A 22,411-nucleotide genomic window follows, 5' to 3' on the forward strand; every position below is an offset into this window, starting at 1 on the left:
CATACGAAATAACTGCTCCGGGAATTATCTTTCCACCCCAATATAAATTGACACACCACGTCATACTATCTGCAATAATGTAAACACAAATAAATATGTATTATTTTTACATTCATCATTATGTAGAGTCAGCCAAAAAATTGACAAAATATTTATATTAAATACACTACAATATATAATATCATAACAATCCATTAAATATTGGTAACAAAATTATATATACTACAACATATAATAGCATAACAATTGGTCAAAATATTTCTATTAAAATATATACTATCATAATAATCCATCAAAATATTAGTGTGCCCATAACAATTGGTCAAACTATTATATTAATTACACTACAATATATATTATCACAACAATCCATCAAATATTGGAAGACTAATGTTTAGAAGAATGAGTCTAAAATTTGATATACTAACCGATTAGAAGGACTAATGTTTGGAAGAATAAGCCAAAATCGAAATCTCAACGCTCAAATCCACTACCGGGTTGACCCGAGAGAAAGGTTTTTCCGCCTTGGGAAGGGTTTTCGCGTTTAGGGGAGGTAAAGTGTTTAGGGTTTGCGATGTTGGGGGAGATGTGATTGGTATATGGTTCAACAGAAATACGCCGACCGAAATGGCATTTTTTATGCTAACACGCCAACTACATTGGCGTGTTTATAATTAAACACGCCAACTATATTGGCGTTTTTTGTGTAACACGCCATTTAAGTTGGCGTTTTTTACGTAGCTGTATTTGGCGAAAATACATCTAAAATACGACGAGATTATAAGACGCCAATGTTGTTGGCATATTTACTTATAGAAACGCCAATACGGTAGGCGTTTTTATCATTTATGGAATAGATAACAAAATGGGTACATTTACGTAATGTTAAAGGCAAACTGCCCCAGAAACCCGATTTTCCCTGGAATCTTATTCATTAGGGGTTTCCATTTCGTAAATTTCACAGGATCGCGCAAATGCGGACTGAGTCTTTGAAATTGTTGAAGTTCAAAAGAAAAGTAGAGAAATTGGGAGATTGGTGTCCGCGTTCTACTTGAAAATATCAGCTAGCCTTCCAATCCAAGCCCATCAATTTCGTAAATCGTAAGCAACCGCGCCGATTTTGTTCTGCTCTCATTCAAATCATCGTATATCCCAATCAGAATCAAGCTGCTTTTTGAATCACGACCACTTAAACCCTACAGAATTTATCGCGAAATTCTCGCATTTCTGCCCTCGAAGCGCGTGCTATACTTATCAGTCACCTCCCTGCGAGATCTCCAGCCAAGGTGAACGCGATTACTTGTTATGTTCTTGCATTTGAGCATTTCAGCTTTCTGTGGCGAATTCCAGTTTTGCTGATTGTATGATTTGGTTACTGGTTTACTGTATAAACAGCTGTGGAATTAGCAATCCCTAACTACTGTCACAAAATATGTAGAGTGCAAATACCCAATTTATCGTCTCCTTGCTAGTTAGGGATTTTCCAGATATGTTGTAGCTTTTGCTCTCGTTAAGATTGGTAGAATTAGAGAAAGTTTACGGAATTTGGCACATACTTGATCTGGCTAGCTTCGGTATCCTTTTCAACGCCTTTCAGGAGATGTCTCGAGTGGAGGATTTGTGGGAGCGGTTGGTTCGGGCAGCACTCCGAGGCCGAGCACCAGGTGGTGGTTTGTATCGACAGCCGGAGACTGGTCTAGCTGCAAATGTTCCTTCCTCGCTTGGAAACAAGGACATAGATGACATTTTGAGGGCTGCAGATGAAATTCAAGACGACGATCCAAATATAGCCAGAATTTGTATGTACTCTCTCATAGTTTTCTTTGTTTTCTTTATATTTTCTATTTTGTTTCATGGTCTAATATTTGGTAAGCTGGATGTTTTCCATTTGCTTTTGTCTCATACTCACTCCGATCTCTTGTTTCCACTTCTTGCAGTGTGTGAGCATGCTTATTCTTTGGCGCAAAATCTGGATCCAAATAGTGAGGGCAGGGGTGTATTGCAGTTCAAGACGGGTTTGATGTCTGTTATAAAGGTACTTTTTACAATGAAAGGTGCTAATCATTTTGCAATCAATGCAATCTATTTCCAAGGTGAAAAGGTTCACCGGTTTAATATGCATCGTTCGATGATCTTTTGTGACTTGTTAGAAACTTATTTCTGTACATAACAGGCACATATCCCACTGCAGTGACCCCTATTTTCAATGTTATATTTTGTACTTCTGCTTCTGCATATTTTATCAGATACCTAAGGTATATTTGTGCTTATGTCTGCTCTTATGACTATCTTTCAGCAAAAGCTAGCAAAGAAGGAGGCTGGAGGCATAGATAGAACCCAGGATATTGCTCGGTTACGAGAATTTTATAAACTGTACAGACAGAAGAATAATGTGGACCGGCTAAGAGATGAGGAGATGGAGTTGAGGCAGTCGGGTGTCTTTAGTGGTAACCTTGGAGAGTATGTTCTTCAACTAGATCTATTTTTCCTTCCTCATAAGAGACTTTGATGTGATGCTGTAGGATCGAATAGTCTTTTATACCACCCTTTTGTCATATTACATCTACATATCTCCTTGAGTTAATTTCGGATTTCCTTTCATCGTAATTCTTCTTAGATTGGAGAGGAAAACAGTGAAAAGGAAAAGAGTCCTGGCAACTCTAAGGGTTATTGGGAATGTTTTAGGGCAGCTGACCAAGGATGTTTCTGCTGAAGAAGCTCAAAGTTTAATTCCTGAAGAGGTTTGACATATATTTTTAATTATTCTTACTGTTTTTCATGCATGATTTCTTGTTGGATTGGGTGCTAGACCCATTTGATTTTGAAAATTATTAGTCATATTTTGAACCACTTGTCAAACACGTTTAGTACTCCTTTGCATGTTGTAAATATTACATCTAAAGCATGTACTGGTACTGGTGTTGATTATCTTTATGAATTATAGTATTTCTGACTACCCCGTTTATTATGGAGGTTATATAGCTAGCCCCGTTCCTTCTGATTTTTGTCTTTTCTTTTGTGCATGCAATGCCCTGGATATGGAGCATTCATAAATCACAATATATTTGATTTTAAAGCCTCAGTTTTTTTGGGTTTCAAGACCATTTTTTTTTCTGACTGCTTATGCTGATGAAAGAGTATGGAGAGTCCTTCTATATACCCTTTATTCATCTATTTCTATTTTGTATTCGTAGGGTTTGAGTTGCTAGTCTGCTACTCCTATAGTCTTGTTTGACTAATTTGTGAGACATCAGTTTACTCTATGACTATTTTCTTTCAGCTGAAACGTGTTATAGAGTCAGATGCAGCGATGGCAGAAGATACGCTTCCTTACAATATTATTCCTTTGGATGCTCCAAGTCTAACCAATCGCATTGCTTCTTTTCCAGAGGTAATCTGGTTTTGTATCTATTTTGTTGATTTTATTTTTCATGTATAATAATGATGCTTGGATGCTTAATTAAACATCAGGTACAAGCAGCTGTTTCATCTTTGAAGTATTTCAGGGGCCTCCCAAAATTACCTGGAACATTTGCTCCTCCTCCTTCAAGAAGCCTAGATATTTTTGATTTTTTGCAGTATACTTTTGGTTTTCAGGTTAGTCGGCTATTAATTTTAGTTTTGGAGGATGATTGTCCTTGCTGTTGTTTTGGTCTGCATTCATCCCCATTTAATGTATATTAATTATAACAGAATTAAATAATAGCCTAGCTTTGTGCTTGTTACATCTGTATTGAGATACTATGCGGTCCTTATTTACGTGCTATGTTTTTGTTTTACAGAAAGATAATGTCTCAAATCAGCGAGAACAAGTTGTTCATCTCCTTGCAAATGAGCAAAGTCGGCTACGAATTCCTGAAGACCCAGAGCCTGTAGGTCTCTTGATTTTCTTTTAATCAAGAAATATAGATAAGAATTACAAGCTTATCTGTGATGTTTAAGTTCATGGCTTCTCTTGGATTACAGAAAATATCATATGTGAATAGGTATTCAAGATTTTTAGTGTGGGATGTAAAATTTACTGCAACAATTTGAGTTTCATTCTGCTCTGCGCTGTTTTTCCGTCTTAGGTTAGCTTGTTTAGTTAATGCTTTGGAATATCAAAGGTGTAGACTAGATTCTGGGTTTTCTTTTAGTTTAGCTTTTCTTTTCTTTAGTGTTTAGGTGATGGGCTCAGTGGTTTGATGGGAGATGTTACATGTCTCTGGATTGTGAAATGCGGATGCAATAAGAACTCCCTACCACCATAGAATCATATGTGACTCGTGCTTCCCTATGTTGTACTATTTCTACTAGGAGTTCTGGTAATGCAGTGCATCTTTGGTTTCCTTTTTAAGCTTTGTTTATTAAAAATATATTTTCAAACTGAAAAGGGATATTGGTTCTTCCCTTCCATTTCTTAGGATTTTCGCCTTTTCTGTTAATTTACGCCTCATTTATATTATTGCTAGGGCTTCTATACTTGCTCCAGATGTTTTTTGTGTCAGTGTATGGGATTTTCATGATTTTTTTTATGTTGGAAAAGCTCCATACTTATGATAGCTTAAAAGAAGCCATTCATATACTTCTTTTCCACAAATTAATGTGTTTCAACCAGCAGAAGATATGATGCCCCTCCTTTCTCAATTTTATGATATACAAGGCTTTTGCTGTGTACACTCACTGATTTGTTTCTGTTAAACCTGGGAGGCTTTGTTAGAAAATGGGCGAGCTACTATGGGGGTTATTGCCCAAGCTTTATGTTGATATATCATCGTAGATCTGGAGGGATGCATAGAAGAAATTAGGGTCGGATTATGTTTAGGGCGGTATGGTGACTTTCAAATGTTCTACAACCGTGTTCGAATCAGACTTAGTTAGGGATTGGGGTTTAATCCTCAATTAATATTTCTCTAGTTTTAAGAATCGACTCTTCCCTTTGTAATGGTTCATCTATCCTGATAAATTTATATTGTTCTGTGACTTCTGTCATCAAGAGTTTAAACTCTCGGCCTGTCTGTTTTACTACAGCATTTTAGTTTCAGTGGCTCTTATTTTCAGGCATTACTAATTTACTGCATCATTTATGCACTTCTGGTTTGTAGTAGTACATGACATCAAGAGGTCTTTATATTTTGGAATTTCATTTATGAGTTGCTTATAAATTTGATACAGATATTGGATGAGGCTGCTGCCCAGAGGGTATTTTTGAAATCCCTTGACAACTACATCAAATGGTGCAACTACTTGGGAATATTACCCGTATGGAGCAAGTATGTTTGTATTATGAAAATCACAAAAATGGCCCCTTAGTAAATGAAATGAAATTTGAATAACTCAAGCAAAGCCTCTTATTGGTGTGGAGTTCTCATGAAATTGGTCTTTGGGTTTAATAACTTTTTTTTTTCCTTTTTGGGCAGTTTGGAGGCTGTTAGCAAAGAGAAGATGTTGCTCTTCGTTTCATTATACTTCTTAATATGGGGTGAAGCAGCAAATGTTCGATTTCTGCCAGAATGCTTGTGCTACATTTTTCATAATGTAAGTATATTGGCTAACTGTTGTTGATACTTATGGTTTTCTTGCTAAAGAGTTTATTCTGACTATGTTTGCTTTGCCTCTCACTTGTTTATTGATAATTTACGTAGTCTACACAGTAAAAGTTATAGGCTTCTTTTTATGTGGAGTCTTGTTTACACAGGCAACCTATATACTCACCCTCTAGGTTATTGTTCATATGATCCTTCCAATTAATTGGTTTCTGTGTTGAGATCTTGCCCTTAATGCAGACCCATTTTATGCCACTCGTAACCCAGATCTGAGGGACTTCTAATGTTTTATAATTGCAATTTCAATTTTTTGGGTTAATTGTCTGAAAATAACTAACTACACCCAATTTAATTGTTTTTAAACCACTTTATTTTCTTTGTCAAAAATACATGAACTAGTTTTTGGGAATTTGGCATGAGTCCTAACTATAGCTTTTTAATTGTACGTGGTGTAGGAATCTAGATTTTGACAAAAAAAGTAAAAAAGCAATAGAGTTTCATGATGGGGAACTTTCAGGCTACTGGCCAACAAGATTGTGGCTCAAAAAAATTTGAAGATAGAATTTTTGAAAAATCAAAATTTAGGTACGGTTTGTGTATTGACAGGCAATTGACCTTTTATTGTACAAATTTAACCTGGACTTCACATAGTGTGTATATGACTGTGATGGAGGTGCAGGTTTAACAATGTTATGAAAGGTTGTTTTCCGTGGGGTATAGCTTGTTTGAAGGCTAGACCTGTTTGTGTTGCTTCAGTTTTTTGAACTTTCGTAGTGGCACAAGTTTCATGTTCTGTCTGTGGTGCCATCTTTTTCTGAGTTGATAAAACAATGCCTAAATTTTTGTATGCGATCACTAGTGCTATCCCCTTTAAACCTGTTCTAGCTAAAGCTTCCAGGCCTGAATTTCCTGCTCTGAATGAATGGATCTATTGAACAGATGGGTAAGGAGCTGGAAGAGGTATTACGACAGCAGGTTGTCCAGCCAGCTAAAAGTTGTATTTCTGGTTCTGATGTATCGTTTCTTGACCAAGTCATACAGCCTCTTTATGAGGTCATAAGTGCGGTATGTACAAGTTATTTGAGTTATGTTTTCCATGTTAACAGTTAGAAATATGATGTCATTTAAACTTGGGTGCTAGAACTCTGTTGTGGATAGTTATGTTTGAGTATGATGCTGTTGAGTCGATCTTTATTCTGATCCTTAGGAAGCCGTGAACAATGATAATGGGCGAGCGCCTCATTCAGCCTGGAGAAATTATGATGATTTTAATGAATTTTTCTGGTAAGTTTTCTTTTGGAAATATATGCTATTATTCTATCATTTAGTGTAGGACACATCTGTTGGTTAAATTATTCATGTTCACTAGGTCACTGAGCTGCTTTGATCTTCGTTGGCCCTGGAACCTGACGTCAAAGTTTTTCCTGAAGCCAGCACGGAGGTCCAAGGTACAATAAGTATGCCAATTCTTACAGGATTGGTTTAGGACATGGGATTTATTTCAAACATGCTGCAGTAAATGGTTATGGTTGCTTCTATCATCAACTGAACTCTTCTGTGATAGTGTTGGCTTAGCATTCATGTCATAATTTGCTAACCACTAGTAATGAGTTTTTCATTAACTAGTTACCCTTTATAATGATTGTGTTAATAAAAATCCGTTAAATAGTTCACTTAACATCAGGACACCTATTCTACAACTGCTAGCTCTTTCACACTCAACTCGTACTTTGTATATGTTGGTATAAAACAAGTTTGAACTGAGAAATTTGTTTTGATATATCTTTGTCAATGAATTATTGTTTTCTATTAATTTATGTTTCATTTCATAGATTAATTAGTAACTTATTTTTTACCCCTCTGACTCAAGGGTTGCATATCATATCGCCTATTGAAGTTGTATAGGGGTGACTGTCTAATTAATGTTCTGTTCTTTGTTTGCAGAATGTTCTGAAATCTGGGGGAGGCAAACGCTGTGGGAAAACATCTTTTGTTGAACATAGGACATTTCTTCATCTCTATCACAGCTTTCACCGTCTATGGATATTCCTCTTTGTGATGTTTCAGGTTTGCAACTTAAACCTTAGCTTTAATCTACTGGACATGCTCCAGATTTTTGGTAAATGCTTAATTATGCATCTTATCTGAAACTAAAATATTTTAAGATGCAAATTGATGGCGATATCCAGTTTTAGTGAGAAGATGGAATTGTTGCCCAGTCAGTGGTTTAAGTAGTGAAGATTGATATAAATTCGATTTATATAAACTAGTGCCTGTGTTAATAGGAACTTTGTTCCCTCTACCAAGCATGAAAAATAGAATAACTAAGAGGGTTTGTTTGAAAGAATAGGGAAAAGATATTCTTTCTTTGTGGACTAACAAGTATTCTTTATAGTATATCCTCGATTATTGTTTTTTTAAATTTTTTTTATTTTCTAGGATTGCTTCATTGGCAGCTCATCGTGTTTTTCACTTGTCTCAGAATCTACTGTGAACCAGTTATTATATTTACATTTATTTAATACACTTTTTTGCTTGAAGAATTCTCTCTCCATATTTTGGTCATTTTTCAGTCTAAAGGGACAAAATTGCTCTTCACTGCATGATCAATTTAATAACTTTTACACTGTTATTTTGTCCCAGGGGCTTACCATAATTGCCTTCAATCGTGGAAATATCAACTCCAAGACCATCCGAGAAGTTCTTAGTGTTGGCCCCACATATTTTGTGATGAAATTCTTTGAGAGTAAATAAATAACCGGGATTGATTTGTTTTTATTTAATTACTGTTTTCTTACATTAGAGTTGTTTCATTCTAAACTTTTCCCCTAATTTGTTTTCTTGCTTTCTGGTCCTTTAGGTATTCTGGATATTGTAATGATGTATGGAGCGTACGCCACATCAAGGCATCTTGCTGTCACCCGAATTTTCCTCCGTTTTCTTAGCTATGCCTTGTTATCAGTTTTCATATGTTTCCTTTATGTGTATGTAAATCCTAGACTTCTTATTACTTTTCCCTTTTCTGTACATCTTTCTCTTTTCTGTTCTGTAAATTGAATTCCTTAGTTTTGTTTTCTTTTCGATAATTTCAGGAAAGCGCTTGAAGACAAGAGTAATAACAATAACACTTCTGTTGTTTATAAACTTTATGTAATTGTTCTTCTAATTTTTGCTGGTGCAAAGTTCTTCTTGAGTGTCTTGCTGCACATCCCAGCATGTCACCGTGTGTCAGATCGGTGCAATAGTTGGCCCCTGGTTGGTTGGATGAAGTGGATGCACCAGGTTTACATATCATATTGCGTATTTGCACGAAATAAAGAAATCTTAGTTATAGTATTGAAGCTGTATTTCTGAATTATCTTTCTGTTGTTGTGGTGTAGGAACATTACTATGTTGGCCGGGGCATGTATGAAAGAGCTTCAGATTTCTTGAAGTATTACACTTACCTTTTTTGTCTGTTTGGAACTTTCTTCTTCTCTTTCCTCTGTGCATGTTTTATATGTGTTGCGTATTTGTGGTACTTCTGTTACGCCTCTTCTTTGAAGCACTATAACAAAAGCAAACAATATCTCCAATAATTTAACAATATATAAATTCTACCCATTTTGACCAAAATACTCTTGTTAATATCTTCTTCCCAACCCCTTCTCAACGAAAGTCCACATGGTGGGGACGGGACGGCGTCCGTTGTGCAATCAGTAGAGGGACAATGGTATGATGATATAAATTTATCGCACTACGTGACGGAGTCTGCCCCTGGGGCAGTAAAAGCTGAGAAAGGTGACAGATGACGGCAGCGCGGTGAGGCGAGGTTATTAAGCGTGTAGTAATGAGCTTATTTGATGGAGGGTTGGCTACGGGCTGTTAGGGTTTTAAGCTTCTCTTCATCCTAAAAGTTGATACAATTTGTAGCTTTTTAATCACGTGGGTAATTTTTGAGTTGGACAGTAAACAATAGTATGCCGTAATGTTATTAACTTCTGTCCTAGCTTGTCTACCTGAAAAGTTGGTTACAGTGGTCTTTGTTTCCTTTAGAATGACCGAACTATTAGGATGTAGGTCTGAGTTTTTCCTTGTTCGAAATGAAAACCTTCTCATAATAAAAGTTCATTTATCAAAGAAAACTTGTTCTCCTGGAAATCAGCTTATTCTTTTTCTGTTGACTCCCAATATCTTGTGGAGTACATGATTATTGTAGGCTCAGTTATCTCAACCCATCTATTACCAAAATATGTCCCTGTCTTATTTTAGCATGCTATTTCTCTTATTTAATGCTTATGAAAAAATTACTTAAATTGATCATATAAATCACTATGATACAATTTCTTCCCTGAATGTGTGAATTTTTACTGCTATGAAATTACATTCAAATATAGTAGTCATTTCTTAGAGACAATGTATTGCACATTGATGACACTGGTTGTTTTTTACAGAACTCTTTGCGTTACTGCGTTGTTGATTAGTTTCATGTCTAGTACTGATAGCATTTTGTATTAACTCTTGTATTTATTTCAGATACATGATCTTTTGGTTGGTTGTGCTGGGATGCAAATTCTCTTTTGCTTATTTCCTACTGGCAAGTGTTAAATTTTATTTCAAGCAAATTTACATAAAATTGATTGTATTTCTATATCTATATTAACATTGACTTTCGCTTCTCGTTGCAGATTAATCCATTGGCAGAACCAACAAGGTTCTTAGTAAACTTGCGCATTGACCAATACTCTTGGCATGATATCGTGTCAAAAAGTAAGCCACAAATTTATTGCTGATGCACATCGAAATTTCCTGTTTGTTTTGATGTGGAATTGGTTTGCTTGGAGGGAATTGGAGTGCAGTCAAAACTTGATGATTGCATGAGCACTGTTGGAGGCTTCCTCATTTTGGGCCTTAAATCTGAAAGTTGGATGAATTAAACTACTACTATTTTCTCTCTTTTACCATTTGCCCTTGTGCCCCCTTACTCTTGGGACTGAGAAAGGCTGTGGTGGTCCTAAACTTATCTTACACTGTTGAATAATATAGAAATGATGCTGCACCTTTACTAGTTATTTTGATGGTAATGTTTTTTGGGCCTGGATCCTTTTTCTTGTGTTATTTGTTGTGGAATATAGGTTTTAGTTCTTCAGGATGCATGTGTTATTTTTAACTGTTTTGATGTGCTTGGTTACTTTTGTATGAACAGAGATTCATGTGTGATTACATCCACCAATATTTGACACTGTTTTTTCATAGTTCATTTTTTCTACAAATAAATTGCTAATGTCTCTCTACTTGTAGATAACCATAACGCGTTTACGGTACTCAGCTTATGGGCCCCCGTAGTTGCCGTAAGTATGCATTATTTATTTATAGTCTTTTCTGATCTTGAATATGAGGCTCTTCTACATTTTTCCTGTTCTTTATGGAATCTAGTCTCAAGATTTAGTTTTTGATTGTACATTTCATTTCTGTAGTATTTATATTGCATTTCAATGATGGCTTCGGTAGTTATCTTCCTTCTCAATTATTAATTCTATTCAAAACTTTTGACTATGTTGTCCTTTGCTTTCTGTTGCAGATTTATCTAATGGATCTCCAAGTTTTCTACACTATTGTATCTGCTATATTGGGTTTCCTGATGGGTGCTAGAGATCGCCTTGGAGAGGTAAGATGTTTATTGTGCGCTTAGAAATATTTCACTATTTCTGAGTATTCTGGAGGAATCCTTCTCTAATAATCAAATATTTGTGTATATTTTTGCTGTGAATATTTAATCTATGTATTTATTATATTATACGTTTTCCTTATTGGATGGGTCCAATACACGATTCACTTTTATCTCTTTGTTTATCTTTTTCCTGTTTACTTCAGATTAGATCTCTGGATGCTGTTCAGCAACTTTTTGAAAAGTTTCCTGCAGCTTTTATGAATACTCTACATATACCTCCCCCACAAAGGTTCTTTCTCCTTCATCTTGAACCTTTACTTCTGGAAGAACAGCAGAAAGAATACTGAATACTATGCCAGAACCCTCTACTACTTGCAAGGTGTATTTTTAATGGAATTAAACCGTACCTTTCTTTTGCAGGGAATCTGTGCAATCATCTGGATCTGGTCAGGTTAGTTCAACTCACTACATTGAAGAAAAAGTGCCTCTTGTATTTGTATGACCATATCTGTAGTAGTGATTGCACAATTAATCTTTTGAGAGATGTAACGAAACTGAACATCTTTTTCCCACAGCATAAAATAGTACTAACTCTGGGATTGTGGTATAGGTCATTGAAGCTGGGCCTTTTCTAAATAAAAAGTTATCTTTTGTCTCACATGGATGTATCCCATATATTTTGGTTGCTAGCAGCCTTTATTGCTTGTTGCCATCAATAGTAAACCAAAAAAACTACCCTGGATGTCAAAAATATCCGTAGAGGATGACAATCTAAAGAAATAATTATGTCTGGATTTTGGTTGTGCTGTGAGAATCAAGAGAGGCAGAGATGGAGCTATGGGTTACTAGCATTGGCTTGCATTAGTTGCTGATCAGTGCTTGCTATACCTGTGAACGTATATGATATTGTTTCCTTCTTTATTCTCATCTAGAATAAGTTCTGACAATTTTACGTCCATGCTTCTTTCATGATACTTGAATTTATCCTGTTAGGCTGGGAATCCTATCATTATGTATCCTTAATGTCATCCAAGATTGAAATTAGAGTATGCTAAAAATCTTCTGAGATAATATTACAGATATATGATCCATTAAAATCATGTTTCTTCAATATGATGCTGTGAAATTGAAATACTGACGAAGTTACAGAATTGAGTTGTACATTTCAACTGAACCTGTTGATTTTTTGAACATCTGTTAGTGTTGAATGTGTATTGTAAATTCTTCAAATTTGGGTCTTATTATATTTGTCTTGTGAAATTATTTTATTTGTCTCACTGAAGGTTGTGGAAAAGAAGAAAACTGATGCTGCTCAATTTGCTCCATTTTGGAATGAAATTATAAGGAATCTGAGGGAGGAAGATTATATTGACGATTTGTGAGCTTTACTGTTCTAGTTATTGTACCATCTACAATTGTTTTACATTGCTTGACACATTCTACATGTTGCTCTTATTATATGTTGTATAGGGAATTGGAGTTGCTTCAAATGCCCAAAAATTCAAGGAGTCTCGCACTTGTCCAATGGCCTCTTTTTCTTCTAGCTAGCAAGGTCTGCTGATGTCCTTAGTCTTTCTTACTTTTTTTGATTGGTATGCATTTGGCATTTATTTGATTTTATAATTATAATATCTGCTGCTATCTTCTTTGTGCAAATAATTGTAGATATTCCTTGCAAAAGATATTGCTGTAGAGAGTAAAGAAACCAAAGATTCTCAAGAAGAGCTTTGGGAAAGAATCTCAAGGGATGATGATTACATGAAATATGCTGTTGAGGAGTGCTTTTATAGTATCAAATTTATCCTTACAGAAATATTGGATGATGAAGGAAATAATGAAGGAAAGAAGTGGTAAGTTTATTTTGATATTAAAGTTTTCCTCTATGGCTGAGCTCCAAGATTTCTCATGAAGGCATATAATGCCTCCCATGCAAACATGGCAGGGTTGCAAGAATTTATGAAGACATCCAAGAGAGCATAGCGAAAAGGAATATCCTGGTTGATCTTCAGCTGGACAAACTGCCGCTAGTTATACAGAAAGTCACTGCACTGCTAGGAATATTGGTATTTAGGAGTTTCCTTTTATTTTTTCATAAGCAGAAAAATAAAACAGTTAAAGGAACTAATCATCCCTGAAATATCATGACCCATCCTATTCCTAGCATGTAAGCCCAGTTTTTTAGAAAAATCTGAAAAAGCAAAAACCTTAAATATGTTATGATTTGAGACCTGCCAACCAACTCCAAACTTAACCAGGAAACATTAACTTTTAAATGTTGAATAGCGAGTATTCCTTGTTTATGGTGACTTGCAAGGACTATCTTGGATTTTCCATCCTGAACTTATTTTAAGGGTTAAAATCTATTTGCAGAAAAAGGATCAAACTCCTGACCTTGAAGCAGGCGCTGTTAAAGCTATTTTAGATCTATATGATGTTATGCGAATGGATGTCCTGTCCTTCAACATGAGGTCTGTATGAGTGGTGCATTCTTCTCTTCATTATTTTTCACTTTCCGTGGTGTGAGTGTTTCCCTCCAAATTATAAATCTTATTGTAACTGTAGAGATAATTATGATACATGGAACATGCTGGCAAAAGCCCGGACTGAAGGGCGTCTGTTTCAAAAACTGAAGTGGCCTAAAGAAGCTGAGTTGGTATGCTTTCTTTGGCACCTATACCTCCTCTCCCTCTGTGTTCTCAGTCAAATTATATGTGATATTATGAGTTTTTCTACTCAATACATCTGTAGAAAGCACAAGTGAGTAGATTGTATTCTCTGCTTACCATCAAAGACTCTGCCGCAAATATTCCTAAAAATCTTGAGGCTAGAAGGCGGCTACAGTTTTTCACTAATTCTCTATTTATGGAGATGCCTGTAGCTAAGCCTGTTCGAGAGATGCTATCTTTTAGGTATTTCTTCTTGCAACTTCAATTATTTGGCTCAGTTGCTTCATATGAGTATGTATGTGATTCTCCCTGTGTTGTTGCAGTGTGTTCACTCCATATTACTCAGAGATCGTGCTGTACAGCATGCAAGAGCTCCTAAAGAAAAATGAAGATGGCATCACAACCTTGTTTTACCTCCAAAAGATATATCCAGGTATGTTCAGGTTCTCTTGTTTACCATATTGGGCATTTCAAATGTGTGTTCTTTTATTGTGACCCTTGGACTTTGTGTTTGAGTTACGGGGCAATTTTGTTGATGATGCTCCTGGGGACAGTTATCTGCAGTCCTTTTGCAAGTTTATTTCTCTGTATCTTGCTCTTATTGGTTTGTGCCCCTGTGTTTAAACTCACAGTCCGGTTATGTTCCTCTTGGGTATATGCCAAGTCTAATATGTTCACTCTGTGTGTGTATGTATGTGCTTTAGGCTAACAACTATTGGAATTGCTTTTGCCCATACAAAAAGGTTAAATAAACTTAAATAAAAAAACAGAATTTAATTTTTCATTTGCTGGAGTATTCATATCTTCATATACAGATGAATGGAAAAATTTCCTTGCTCGGATTGGACGTGATGAAACTACATCAGAGTTGGAACTCGGTGATAATCCTAATCATATCTTAGAACTCCGGTTTTGGGCTTCTTATCGAGGTCAAACTCTGGCTAGAACAGGTGAGTCTTCTGCAGTTCCTTATTGGACAGTGTTTGATGTTTCAGCTTAATGTTAAAACTGGCTTGTGTCATTTGATATATTTTGTAGTGCACGTCTGAAACGTTGCTTTGAAAGGAATAGTGCATGTGTTGAGTTGAGGTTCAGTTTGTCTTGTAATTTTAGGTCATTTGTTTCTGTTTCTTAACTTTGAAGACTTGGACATATATAGAAATTGAGAGTAAAGCCAAAGGACAAGATTTTAGGTCCCTTAAGTTTCAGATAGCTACCTTTCCTTGCCTGTACCAGTCAAACATCTATACCTGATCATACATGGTTATTTTCTAGCTTGAGGAAATATACTTCCTTGTACATGCGAGTTTGCTCCATTGGATGCATGTAAATTTTCCCTCCAACCGGCCTGCTGATGATTCCTAATTATTATATGTTGAAGCATTGCTAATGTCTATGACTCTATCTTCCACATATCCTTTCTCACTCGCTTACTCATTGATCAACAGTTCGGGGCATGATGTACTACAGGAAAGCTTTGATGCTCCAGGCTTATCTAGAACGCATGTCAGCTGGAGGTTTGCATTGTTAATAATTAATTAGTAACTCCTTTTTGTTTCTTAGTTACATTTTTCCCTGTCTTCCCATGCCTATGTCTTATAAGTCATTGAATCTCAGATGTCGAAGCTGGCATTGTTGGAAATGAAACAGCTGATGTTCAAGGTTTTGAGTTGTCTCCAGAGGCCAGAGCTCAAGCTGATCTCAAGTTCACATATGTTGTTACATGTCAAATATATGGAAAGCAAAAGGAAGACCAGAAGCCGGAAGCTGCAGATATTGCTATGTTAATGCAAAGGTTCTGTTATTATGTTAAATATTTTAGCTAAGGTGTTGTGCTTTAAATTACAGACTGCTGAGTTCCTATTAAGAGTCTAATTAATTAGGGATAGCTACTGTTAGAGTTGATGTTTACCTTATGGAAATTAAACAGTTGATATTTGGGGTGATTGAATAGATAAAAGCATTGATGTACACTCTTCTAGATTAAAACCGCACCAAGACTCCAGTTCGAATTAGAATTTATTTTGGGCAATTGAATTAGATGTACGGATTGCTTCAGCTGATAGCTCTCTCTACCTTGCAATTTTCTTTCTCATTGTCTACATTCTGAAAACAGAAATGAAGCTCTTCGAGTTGCTTTCATAGATGAGGTTGAATCTCTGAAGGAGGGGAGAGTGCACACAGAATATTTCTCAAAACTTGTGAAGGGAGATATCAATGGAAAAGACAAGGTTTGTATGATTATCTCTTTTATTTTTTTACAATTCCCGTGGTAAATTTTTAAAGTGATGTTTCTTATGATTGGTTCTGATACTGAATTAAACTAGTGTATTTATAAGAAGAGCTGAAGTGTGACAATTGTTGGTTTCAGCTTTTATTGGTTCTTATTTTGGAGTTGCTTGTGTCACGTCACTCATCACTTGGGTGGATGTTATCTACATCCATTCTTTTGCTATGCGCTGATCATTGAAATGATGCTTGTTTTTGAACCATTGTGTTCATTGATGTTATGTGGATTTGATCACTCCCACTTTTGCTATGCATACAAAAAATTGACTTCTACTTGTTGACTTGTTGGTTCTTTGGATAGGAACAAATAATTAAGAAAATATGATCACAAAGGGAACGAGGATACCATATAAAAAAACACTGATTCCCAAACATAATTAGTGGATACATCTAGATTTTGAATACCCTCCTATTTCTTTCTAACCAAATAGAGTATTCAAAACGGCGAGAACAACCCCATCTCCATTAATACCCTATACCAGAACTTTTGTCGGAATAATGCAAGAAAATTAAAATGTGATGTGGGTCTTCAGAATCACACCTACACAAAACACTCCAACTTAGAGACTGAGACACTTGGACATTGTTTTGTATCATGTCATAAGCGGAAAATATGCTAGCTTCTTTGCAGTTTCAGTAAGAACTGAATCCCAGGATGAAACCTATAACTGGTTACGCCCCACTGGAACTCTATTACTCCCTCCGTCTCATTTTAAGTGGCTCGTAGTCCTTTTTAGACTGCCCACTTTAGTGGCTCTTTCCAAAAAGTGAACCTTTTTAAGCACAAAAAATGATCAAGGCTAGTGGAGCCATACCACTTTTAACACAAAACACAACTTAATCTACGTGCACAAAAGTAACAAGACACTTAAAATGGGATGGAGAGAGTATTTTATCGGCCATTCACACAACCAATCATATTTGCTTCTGATCAGGCCCTGCTTTCCCCACTTGCTTCATACAGTGCTCTTTTGTTCTTAAATAAAGTGTACTGTCCTCATATTCTGTAGTAGGACCTCAAAGCTCTCTGTTTTAATACTTTGTCGAATACCCTTGCTCAGTTGTCATTTTGAGTCTTTTTATATTGAGCTATAAAAATTAACTCACAATCCTTGCAGGAAATTTATTCAATAAAGCTACCAGGGAATCCCAAAATCGGTGAAGGGAAGCCTGAAAATCAGAATCATGCAGTGGTGTTTACTCGTGGGAATGCTGTTCAGACAATTGACATGAATCAGGTTTGAATTATATATTACTGTGCTACATGATCTGAAATTAAAATTCTCTGCCAATGCATTCTTCCATTGACCATCATAACTTTTGATCTTGAGTTTAAGAATATTGTAATGTTGGCAAAGATATCACTCTGTACATTACTTCCTTGCATCTCTTCAATCAAAGTGGATACGTATCCCAGTTTTACAGATTTTGATAGTTCAATGCACTAAATCCTGGTTATATATATTAAAATAATTAGACCTCCAAGAGTATATTGGATATGTTTCTGAACTTGTGATAAGTAAATATTTTTCCCGTGACTTTGGCTTTGCATCATTATTCCCTTTTGTTATTTCCACTATGTTTGCTCTGGTGCATTCCTTGAACTTGTGACGAGTAAATATTTTCACCACTTTCATGTATGTCACTTCTCTCAGGACAACTATTTCGAGGAAGCTTTAAAGATGAGAAATCTTCTCGAAGAGTTAAACTGTGATCATGGATTACGTTCCCCTACTATTCTAGGTGTGAGGGAGCATGTATTTACTGGAAGGTATTTAGATGTTACGTATACACAATTTTTGTTCTATGTATGTTTCAGATGTGCATAACTTCTTAGCTTACTCATGCAGTGTGTCTTCATTGGCATCATTCATGTCCAATCAAGAATCTAGCTTTGTCACGCTTGGTCAGCGTGTTCTGGCAAATCCATTGAAGTGAGTATACCTGATATGAAATGCCAATGTTGTTACTTTTACAAGATATAGTTAATACTGATATTTGGGCAATTGTTAGGGTCCGCATGCATTATGGTCATCCAGATGTATTTGATAGAGTTTTTCATATCACAAGGGGTGGGATCAGCAAGGCATCTCGTGTAATTAATATAAGTGAAGATATTTTTTCAGGTATTGCTGTTTAAACAGATCTGTTGCATGCATAGCCATGTTCCTTAATTGATTATAAAAAAATCTCATTAAAATAGAATTACTGAGTACTGATTTAATGGCATGTCTCATTATAGTACTGATTTAATGACATGTCTCATTATAACTTTCTACATATCAACCGATCTAAGAAGTTCGTAACAAATGGAGCATATGATGGAGTTTGTCATGATTTTCCTGTTTATCTTTTCTGAAGCTGAAGTTGATAAAATGTAGGTTTCAACACAACTTTACGCCAAGGAAATGTTACTCACCATGAATACATACAGGTATACTCTTGCAATGCTCAAAATCATGCTGGAGAGAGTGGTGGGGTGACGGAGGGTAAATAGATAAGTTTGAGGGCTTAAAATGGGCTAAATGAGTTTTCTACAGGTTGGCAAGGGGCGGGATGTTGGGCTCAATCAGATTGCTGTTTTTGAGGGCAAGGTTGCTGGAGGCAATGGTGAACAAGTTCTTAGCAGGGATGTTTACAGGCTTGGGCAGCTTTTTGATTTTTTTAGGATGCTCTCCTTCTACTTCACGACTGTTGGATACTACTTATGTACCATGGTTAGCTTTCCATATAGCAGCAAATGGTTTTCCTGAATTTTTTTGTTTATGTCTTTCTTTCTGTGTCTAATTACTTTGGGTGCTTCTGTTTTTCCCACTCCTTGTCTTTCTTTTTGTGTATTTTCTGTTACTATACCTTTATTGCGTCTCTATGATACTTAACATTATTCATTTAATTCTACATGCAGTTGACAGTGCTTACTGTGTATGCTTTTCTCTATGGGAGGGTATATTTGGTAAGCTTATGCTCTTAATACTTCACAATAATTTGGAGTTCATTGAATTCTTCTGTTTTTGATTCTTATAAGCATTGTGCTAAAGTCCACTAGGTTTTCAAGTTCCAAATGCCTGTAATGGTGAGGGACATGAACAAATATGGATGTTGTCCTTTCCCCATTTACCTTAAGGGAAAGGGACAGGAGAGCACTGTTATCATACATTTTTATATCCTTCCATATCTTGTATTAGGAGTCCTGGTAGCTTGATGGAAAACCGCCATCCATGTCCCACGTAGGTACTCCTACCACCACCAAAAGAAAACCGAGTGGTTTTAACCGGTCCTCCAAACCTTCCCTCATTTTGATTTCGTCATATCCTCCTGCGAGGTTTAGGTTTGGGAACTACTTTTTGATAGTTTAAGATGTCACTGAATTAGCTTAGATACCATATTTATCATGCATTAATATTCACTGAGTTTGCCAGTTTTACCTAATATTTGTTGTAACCTTTCAAGGCATTATCTGGGGTTGGAGAAGCTGTACAAACCAGAGCTGATATATTGGGGAATAAAGCTCTCACAGCAGCTCTGAATGCACAGTTTCTTTTCCAGATTGGTATCTTTACGGCATTGCCAATGATTTTATGCTTCATATTGGAACAGGGTTTTCTAAGGGTAAGTCTGTTCTCACTCTTCCCATATGGTTATTCCTGAAATTCTTTATATATATCTTTTACGGCATTCCCAATCGACTACCCATTGATATCTGAAGAAATTTTGTCTCATAATACTCAATTTAGTATATTCTTCAGCTTCAAGTATTATCTAAAATGTGATTGACCAATAATTTAGTTCTAAAGATCCTTTAGTCGAGCCAAACTTCTTCTGCTTACAAATTTGATTAGAAGAGATTTCAGTTAATTGAAATCCTCTTGTGGTCAATTAGTAATATAACCATTGTTGCATTGTTGAGTTACTAAGATGGGTATGCGGAGTTACACTAAAATTGTGTCATGTATTCTTTTACTATTTCTAGGTGATGTGGAAGTTGTTTACTTCCGATGTTTAATTTGTTTTTTGCATTGTTTCCCACCTTTGTCGTACAGGCCATGGTTAGTTTCGTCACCATGCAGTTTCAGCTATCGACTGTCTACTTTACATTCTCACTGGGCACTAGGACGCATTACTTCGGCCGTACTATTCTTCATGGTGGTGCAAGGGTATGCTAATCCTTCTTTTCCTGCCAATGGTGAATCATATGTTTGAAATTGCTAAGAAAGTAATAACCTTTTTTGCAGTATCAAGCCACTGGTAGAGGATTTGTTGTTCGCCACATAAAGTTTAGTGAAAATTACAGGCTATACTCACGAAGTCATTTTGTCAAAGGGTATCTCTCTCTCCTCACCACCCCTAATATTGTACATGTGTATGTATAACTTTTAACTTCATCATTTTTTCAGACTGGAAATTGTGCTCCTGTTGGTGGTATACCTTTCATATGGGTACAATGAGGGTGGTGCTCTGTCATATATTCTTCTCACCGTTAGCAGTTGGTTTCTGGCTATTTCGTGGCTGTTTGCTCCATATTTGTTCAATCCATCTGGATTCGAGTGGCAGAAGTAAGTTTCTTTTCCTTATGTTTTCTATCCGCTGCCTCTTAGTCTACCTGGTTCAAGTATAACCCACTTGCAATCAATAGGACTGTTGAAGATTTTCGAGATTGGACAAACTGGCTTCTGTACAGAGGTGGAATTGGAGTAAAAGGACAAGAAAGCTGGGAGGCTTGGTGGGATGAAGAACTGGTATGATTGTAATTGTTCATGACTGTTTATTCCGTCTTGACTTGATAATGATCGCTCTTCAAACGTTAATTGGGAGTGATAGTTTAGTGATTGCTAATATGTGACTGACAATGATTCAAAAAGAACATAAAGAAGTACTCTTTAAGTTTCCTGTTCCTCTATTTTATAGCTTTGTTTGGGTTTTGGATAGATTTGTTTGAGCTCCCATATTAGTGTATTGACATTTTACAATTGGTACAGTCTCATATGCGAAACTTCAGTGGCCGAGTCATGGAAACGATCCTGAGCCTACGATTTTTCATCTTCCAGTATGGTATTGTTTACAAGTTGAATGTCCAGGGAGATGACAGATCATTAACGGTAAATTTCTTGTTTGTGAATGAAAGAAATCTGCTCTTTGTCATGGTTTTGTGGATTGTGGTCGGGAACCTCGATGTTTTGACTGATGCATAATTCTAGGAAACATAATTGCTGCCTTTGGGAATGCATCACATGATCAACATGTGGTTTACTAATTAAGTGATCTATTTCTCCTTTCTACTTCAGACTAAACACTGGTTAACAATAATCAGAATAAGTCATTTATGAGCATCCTTACTTATATAGCAATGCCTAAAATATTTAGGCTACTATCTAAAGCTATCTCTCTTTTACTGTATGAATCTGAATAGTATTTGCTGTGATATTGTGTTTTTCTTCAGGTATATGGATTTTCATGGATAGTGTTTGCAGTGCTTATAGTTCTGTTCAAGGTTAGGTTTCGAATACTATGATTTTGAGCAACCTTTTTTCTTACATATGGTCAACCAACTCTCTATCTTTATCGACTCCACAGGTATTCACCTTCAGTCAGAAGATATCAGTCAATTTTCAGTTGGTACTGCGTTTTGTCCAAGGACTTGCATTTTTACTGGCCGTGGCTGGAGTATCTGTTGCCGTTGCAATGACTTCTCTTTCCATCAGCGATATATTTGCCTGTATCTTGGCTTTTCTGCCCACTGGATGGGGAATTCTTTCTGTAAGTTTTCTCTTTGCTTATGTGTGAATCGAGCTACTTGCTTGTTGATAATCTTGGTGTGATAACACTTCTTTTCGAACAATAACATGCAGATTGCTTGCGCTTGGAAGCCTGTGGTGAAGAAAATGGGACTATGGAAGTCGACACGATCAATTGCTCGTTTATATGATGCTACAATGGGGATCCTGATCTTCATCCCTATTGCGCTATCTTCATGGTTCCCATTCGCATCAACATTCCAAACCAGGCTTATGTTCAACCAAGCATTCAGTCGCGGTCTAGAGATCTCGCTTATCCTTGCTGGGAACAACCCGAATACCGGCATTTAGTTACGCAAGTTTTGTATGTAATGTAGCACAATGCCCTTTTTGGTCCCCCAATTTTCAATTAGTTTTCTGATATATTTATCTGTTATTTGAAACTTGATTTATGTTGTGTAGTTGGTGGTCTTTGCTACATGAAACAATTATTATACATTAAAATTTATCTCAGACTTGATTGAGTGGTCTGGGAATGAATTTTTCGCA

At 36.2% G+C, this 22,411-nt stretch overlaps 1 protein-coding gene across 2 annotated transcripts; it reads left to right on the forward strand.

The window, feature by feature from the left end:
* The first annotated feature begins 945 nt into the window (after positions 1-945).
* LOC121803616 (callose synthase 9-like) lies at positions 946-22,411 on the forward strand. Of its 2 annotated transcripts, XM_042203247.1 has the most exons (53): positions 955-1,101; positions 1,203-1,286; positions 1,598-1,799; positions 1,938-2,035; positions 2,297-2,460; positions 2,618-2,741; positions 3,281-3,391; positions 3,472-3,597; positions 3,783-3,872; positions 5,155-5,252; positions 5,400-5,517; positions 6,465-6,590; positions 6,733-6,809; positions 6,895-6,973; positions 7,470-7,592; positions 8,169-8,271; positions 8,386-8,509; positions 8,618-8,807; positions 8,906-8,958; positions 10,041-10,101; positions 10,193-10,274; positions 10,806-10,855; positions 11,086-11,172; positions 11,379-11,464; positions 11,596-11,626; positions 12,459-12,553; positions 12,646-12,727; positions 12,841-13,025; positions 13,118-13,238; positions 13,546-13,643; positions 13,738-13,828; positions 13,924-14,084; positions 14,165-14,274; positions 14,657-14,791; positions 15,290-15,358; positions 15,459-15,636; positions 15,958-16,072; positions 17,249-17,368; positions 17,786-17,901; positions 17,981-18,064; positions 18,144-18,256; positions 18,512-18,564; positions 18,671-18,847; positions 19,036-19,083; positions 19,581-19,739; positions 20,171-20,284; positions 20,363-20,451; positions 20,525-20,683; positions 20,764-20,866; positions 21,107-21,226; positions 21,568-21,618; positions 21,702-21,884; positions 21,977-22,411. In XM_042203247.1, exons 3-53 carry the CDS (start codon positions 1,601-1,603, stop codon positions 22,211-22,213), a joined length of 5,766 nt encoding a protein of 1,921 aa, XP_042059181.1. In that variant the 5' UTR covers positions 955-1,101; positions 1,203-1,286; positions 1,598-1,600; the 3' UTR covers positions 22,214-22,411. The 2 variants fall into 2 exon arrangements, with proteins under 2 accessions (XP_042059180.1, XP_042059181.1); XM_042203246.1 differs by having other exon boundaries at positions 946-1,286.

This window comes from Salvia splendens, chromosome 5 (genome assembly GCF_004379255.2).
Source record: "Salvia splendens isolate huo1 chromosome 5, SspV2, whole genome shotgun sequence".
Lineage (NCBI taxonomy): Eukaryota > Viridiplantae > Streptophyta > Magnoliopsida > Lamiales > Lamiaceae > Salvia > Salvia splendens.

Excerpts from the sequence above, each read along its gene's own strand:
- LOC121803616 (XM_042203246.1), top strand. The coding sequence starts at position 1,601 with ATGTCTCGAGTGGAGGATTTGTGGGAGCGGTTGGTTCGGGCAGCACTC. Across the intron at positions 2,036-2,296 it reads GTTTGATGTCTGTTATAAAG|CAAAAGCTAGCAAAGAAGGA; the intron begins GTACTTTTTACA and ends ACTATCTTTCAG. Across the intron at positions 8,272-8,385 it reads TGTGATGAAATTCTTTGAGA|GTATTCTGGATATTGTAATG; the intron begins GTAAATAAATAA and ends CTGGTCCTTTAG.